Below are 5,782 nucleotides of genomic sequence, written 5' to 3'. Positions count from 1 at the left end.
CTTTTTTAAAAAATTGTTCACAAATCACATCACAGATCTTTGCTCAAAAGCACACATTAACTTTTTTAGAAAAAGACATGTACTTTGGAAAGGAAAGTGTGATTGGGGGTAAAAGATTATACCTGTGCATCTTAGAGATTGCAAGAATTTTTTTTACAATTGGCATGGATTACTTGTAGAATTAAAAAATAAAAGAGAGGAGTTCGTTCCCCTTGTGGCACAGCGGAAACAAATCCGACTAGGAACCCTGAGTTTGCAGGTATGATCCCTGGCCTTGCTCAGTGGGTTAAGGATCCGGTGTTGCAGTGAGCTGTGGTGTAGGTCATAGAGGCAGCTTAGATCTGGTGTTGCTGCAGCTCTGGCATAGGCTGGCAGCTATAGCTCCGATGAGACCTCTAGCCTGGGAACCTCCATATGCTGGGGTGTGGCCCCCTTTAAAAAGCAAGGAAAAAAAAGAGAGAGAGAAATGTAATACATATACCTTAAAGAAATGTCATAGACCTAGAAAAATTAGCATTCTTTATGAAATTTAGACCCACTGAAGAAATCTAACACTTTAATCAGCTCAGGGGAAAAGACAGTGATCCAAGACATTATATAAAACATTAACTTTTACTATAAGCCCTCATATTATACTCAACCATAGAACCCCTTTTCACATTTTTTTCTCCTTATGTAATTTTATATGTGAAAGAATGAAGAAACAAATTTTTAAATTAACAAAATTAACCAATGTCTATGGAACAAAATATTTTTTCCCAAACTAAAAATAAAATTTTTAAAGAAGTCTTTTCTCTGTGTTTGGCAGGTTTTTGCCTCCCTTAATTTGGTCTTTTTTAAGTGATAGTCTTATCTTTCTGAAGCTTTGTGTCATTGGGAAAGCCTGAACATTCTTAAATGAGTCAGATTTATTACAAATTTGTCTGGTTCACCTCCGTAAGCATCTGTAGCCTCTTGGTGCAGTACTACTGGTTGCCTCATGGGGGCAGCAAAGAATCAAGAAGAAGGTACTCACTAGGCAGAGCACCCCTGAGTCACACTCAGGCTGGCACAGTGTTCAAGGGGTGGGTGGAAGCAATGAGTTGGGGCTCTTTGGATTCGTTTTATTAAGATTTATTATTTACGGCTGTGTCCGCAGCTTCTGGAAGTTCCCAGCCAGGGATCAAACCTGTGCCACAGCTCTAACCAGAGCCTCAGCATTGACAATGCCAAATCCTCAACCCATTTTAAAATGATGTTGGAACATAGACAAGTTAGAAGCAAGTCAAATATCAATGAAATCTGTCTGAAAATCATCTTGAGAATATATCTCACATACATGGTCTAGATCTGTAGCTGTTCCACACAGTAACCATCAGCTGTGTGGACACTGAGCTGAATTAGGATGTGCTGTGGGTTTAAAATACACACTGGACTTAGTACTAAAAAAAGAGTGTAAAATATCTCAATTTTTATAGTGATTACATGTCATAAGGAGATTATTTTAGATATTTTCAATTAAATAAAATATGCAATTTCATTCATTTTACTCATTTCTTTTTACTTTTTAAAATGTGTCAACTGGAGTTCCCATCATGGCTCAGTGGAAATGAATCTGACTAGCATCCAAGAGGACACAGGTTCAGTCCCTGGCCTCACTCGGTGGGTTAAGGATCTGGCATTGCCATGAGCTGTGGTGTAGGTCACACATGCAACTCGGATCCCATGTGGCTGTGGCTGTGGCGTAGGCCAACAACTACAGCTCCAATTCAACCCTTAGGCTGGGAACCTCCATATGCTACAGGTGCGACCCTAAAAAAAATAAAATAAAATGTGTCTACTAAAAAAATTTAACTATGTGTTTCTCATATTTATATTAGTTGACACTAATTCTAAAAATATTCCATTTTTAGATGGAATTTAGATTCCCTGAATGTTCAGAAAGTAATTTCTGTTTGGAATGAAAATATATTTTAGCCTGAAATTATATTAGGTTGGTTATGGTGTCCCAATACACAGATCATCCTTGAATCCTGTAACACTGGATAAGAAAATGTTCTTTCTTGTCTTACACTAAACTTCCTCTAAGGAATTTAATGGGATAAAAATCCCCTGTTGTCTCAGAAGTCTAGCAACCAAAGGTTAGTAAATACAGTAATTATCTTTAAATGAGGAGGAATGATCCAGTGTGTGGTTTTGCCAGAAATAATGTTCATGTGAGACATTGAGAAGAAGACTCCTGAAAGTGAGAGCTTGTACCGCCTTGATTCCTGAGAGGGGTCATCCTAACTCTTTTCTGAATATTCTGGTACCTGTGGTAGGTACTCTGTGCTTTCCATGTTGACTGAGGTTGATAGAATGGAATCTGATGTCATTTGAGGGGCTGCGATATCACAGGGGTTTTCAAACCTGGCTACACATGGTACCGCCCTAGGGAGCTTTTGAAAACCCCAGCTACCCATACCATGCCCTGGACAAATTAGTTTGAGGGGAATGAGATCTAGGTGTTTACCATGTGCAACCAAGTTTGAAAATGACTGGAATAGTTAAGAGTGTGGACTCTGCAGTTAAATGGTCTGGCTTCAATCCATTTTGAGCTTATTTTTTGTGTATGTGGTGTTAGAAAGTGTTCTAGGAGTTCCTGTCGTGGCACAGTGGTTAACGAATCCGACTAGGAACCATGAGGTTGCGGGTTCGGTCCCTGCCCTTGCTCAGTGGGTTAACGATCCGGCGTTGCCATGAGCTATGGTGTAGGTCGCAGACGCGGCTCGGATCCCGAGTTGCTGTGGCTCTGGCGTAGGCCGGTGGCTACAGCTCCAATTTGACCCCTAGCCTCCATATGCCGTGGGAGCGGCCCAAGAAATAGCTAAAAAAAAACAAGACAAAAAAAAAAAGAAAAGAAAGTGTTCTAATTTCATTCTCTTACATGTGGTTGTCCAGTTTTCCCAGCGTGGTTTATTGAAGAGACTATCTTTCCTCCAGTGTATGTTCTTGCCTCCTTTGTCATAGATTAGTTGACCAGAGCTTCTTGGGTTTATTTCTGGGCCTTCTGCCGTGTTCCTTTGATCTATATTTCTGGTTTTGTGTCAGTACCATACTGTTTTGAGGACTGTAGCTTTGTAGTAGAGTCTGAGGTCAGCGAGCCTGATTCCCCCAGTTCCTTTTTCTTTCTTTTCAATAGTGCTTGGGCTATTCGAGGTAAACTGTCTGGCTTCAAATCCTAGCCTGGCCACTTTCTAGCCATGTGACCCTGGGCAAGAAACTCAACCTCTACAAACTACGGTAGAAAAGGGGTGATGAAAATACCTTGTAGGATTGTCATAACCTGTGGAAACCACTTAAAAGAGGGCAAGGCATGGAATAAATTTGATAGTAATTATGATTAACAGCTTTCTTATTTTATATCAATTTTTCTAGAGGATATGCCCAACCTGGTTCCAGCCTCAGACACAAATTCACCTAGTAGATTTCAGGTATTGTCTTATAATATTCCTTCCTTAGTACATAAATTCATTTTACAAGTGTGCGTTAAGCATCTACTTTACTAGAAGAGTAATAGAAGACCTCAAAGAAGTATGTGTCCCTGCCTCATCCCCTTGAGTTTTAAGTTCCCTTGTGCGTCTGTGTATTCCCAGTCGGATAAGCATCGTGAACCCTGAGACCAGGTTTCTTGCCTGGGCAGCCCCAGCACACAGCATCGCCAATGGGAAACTGCAGGGGGGAAACTAGGGTAAAATCTAGTTTTTACTAGAAAAATCTGGATGATAAAGAGCAACCCGCTTGTCCTCAATAGGTGTGTTCCCTCAAGTGTAAAGTGAAGAGAATCCGTCCATGGCTGTTGAAAATTACAGGTTTGACTACACGCTGTGGATGCAGGCTATAAGTACCCACCGTCAGGCCTTCAGGATACAGTTCGGCGCGCGCCCACCAGGGGGCAGCAGGTCTCGGCCGAGCTGCCTGCCGCCGCGGACGTCAGGTCCAGCGCTCCGCCCCGTGACCCGTGACCGTGACCCAGGGCGGCGCGGGGGCAGCGTGCGGCTCCGTCTGCTGGCCGGCTGGGCGGCGCGGCGCCCGGGGCACGGCAAATGGGTGCCGAGGCCTCCGGGAGCGGGTTGGCTCTGCGGGAGCTGATGCGCGAGGCAGAGATCAGCCTGCTCGAGTGCAAAGTGTGCTTTGAGCGGTTTGGCCACCGCCAGCAGCGGCGCCCGCGCAACCTGCCCTGCGGCCACGTGGTCTGCCTGGCCTGCGTGGCTGCTCTGGCGCATCCGCGGACGCTGGCCCTCGAGTGCCCCTTCTGCCGGCGAGCCTGCCGGGGCTGCGACACCAGCGACTGCCTGCCCGTGCTGCACCTCCTGGAGCTCCTGGGCTCCGCGCTTCGCCGGCGCCCGCGGCCTCCCGCGGCGCCCCCTCCTCCCCAGGGACCCTCACCTGCCACTACGCCTTCGGCGGCTGGGGGACCTTGGTCAACCCCACAGGACTGGCGCTGTGTCCCAAGACAGGACGGGTCGTGGTGGTGCACGACGGCAAGAGGCGGGTCAAGATCTTTGACTCCGCGGGAGGATGTGTCCATCAATTTGGAGAGAAGGGGGACGCTGCTCAGGACATTAGGTACCCACTTGACGTCACTGTCACCAACGACTGCCATGTGGTTATCACCGACGCCGGCGACCGCTCCATCAAAGTGTTTGACTTTTTTGGCCAGATCAAGCTTGTTATTGGAGGCCAGTTCTCCTTGCCTTGGGGTGTGGAGACCACCCCTCAGAATGGGGTCTTGGTAACTGACGCAGAGGCAGGGGCCCTGCACCTCCTGGAAATCGACTTTCCGGAAGGAGTCCTTCGGAAAACTGAACGGTTGCAAGCTCACCTGCACCAACCCAGGGGGGTGGCCGTGTCCTGGCTCACGGGGGCCATCGCGGTCCTAGAGCACCCCCGGGCTCGGGGAACCGGAACCTGCAGCACCACGGTGAAGGTGTTCAGTGCAAGTATGCAGCTCATCGGCCAAGTGGATGCCTTTGGGCTGAGCCTCTTTTTCTCCTCCGAAATAACTGCCTCGGCTGTGACCTTTGATCACCAGGGAAATGTGATTGTTGCTGATACTTCTAGTCAGGCTGTCCTATGCTTAGGAAAACCCGAGGAGTTTCCAGTCCTGAAGCCCATCATCACCCAGGGCCTTTCCCATCCTGTGGCACTGACCTTCACCAAGGAAAATTCTCTTCTTGTGCTGGACAGTGCAGCGCATTCTATAAAAATCTATAAGGTTGACTGGGGGTGATGGGGAGTGGTGGGGGCCCCAGGGCCTGGCATCAGAAGCCCTAGAGCTACAACTTTTGGTTGCTTAACCCTGGATAAGTTACTTAATCTGTCCAACAGAGATAATTACAATTTCTGGTAGCCTTACAGAGGTTAAGGCAATTATTAAAGAATGTTAATTAAATCTACCATTTATTGATTATGTACTTCATGTGCTAAGAAATTTGCAAATATTAGCTCATTTAAGTTTATGGTAATTTCTATTATGAATCCCATTTTAGAGACGAGAAAACTTAGACCCAGAGGGCTTAAGTGATTTACTCAAAGTCACATTTACTCACTAAGACAGTCACAATTGGAACTCAATTCTGACTGCAAATCTGCTTGCTCTTAAATAAGATAACAGATGTGGGGGGGGAATTGAGATTGTATATTGTTGCTGTGCATACACTACAAGTAGCTATTTAGTTAGAGGCACAGAGAAAGACTAGAGAGAGTTCAAGAGAAAAGGATTTTGTGGTGGACCTCAGATTTTTCAACCTGCCGTTTCTTC

The 5,782-nt window shown here is 45.9% G+C and overlaps 1 protein-coding gene across 1 annotated transcript; it reads left to right on the top strand.

Annotated features, from left to right (window-relative positions):
* NHLRC1 (NHL repeat containing E3 ubiquitin protein ligase 1) lies at window positions 4,012-5,413 on the top strand. The gene is given in 2 exon segments (NM_001258302.1): window positions 4,012-4,357; window positions 4,360-5,413. Coding segments are annotated over 2 exon segments (1,185 nt in total). The 5' UTR covers window positions 4,012-4,064; the 3' UTR covers window positions 5,252-5,413.

Source organism: Sus scrofa, chromosome 7, assembly GCF_000003025.6.
Source record: "Sus scrofa isolate TJ Tabasco breed Duroc chromosome 7, Sscrofa11.1, whole genome shotgun sequence".
Classification (NCBI taxonomy): Eukaryota; Metazoa; Chordata; class Mammalia; order Artiodactyla; family Suidae; genus Sus; species Sus scrofa.
The sequence above is the reverse complement of the archived record's forward strand: the minus strand, read 5'-3'. Positions and strand labels throughout refer to the sequence as shown.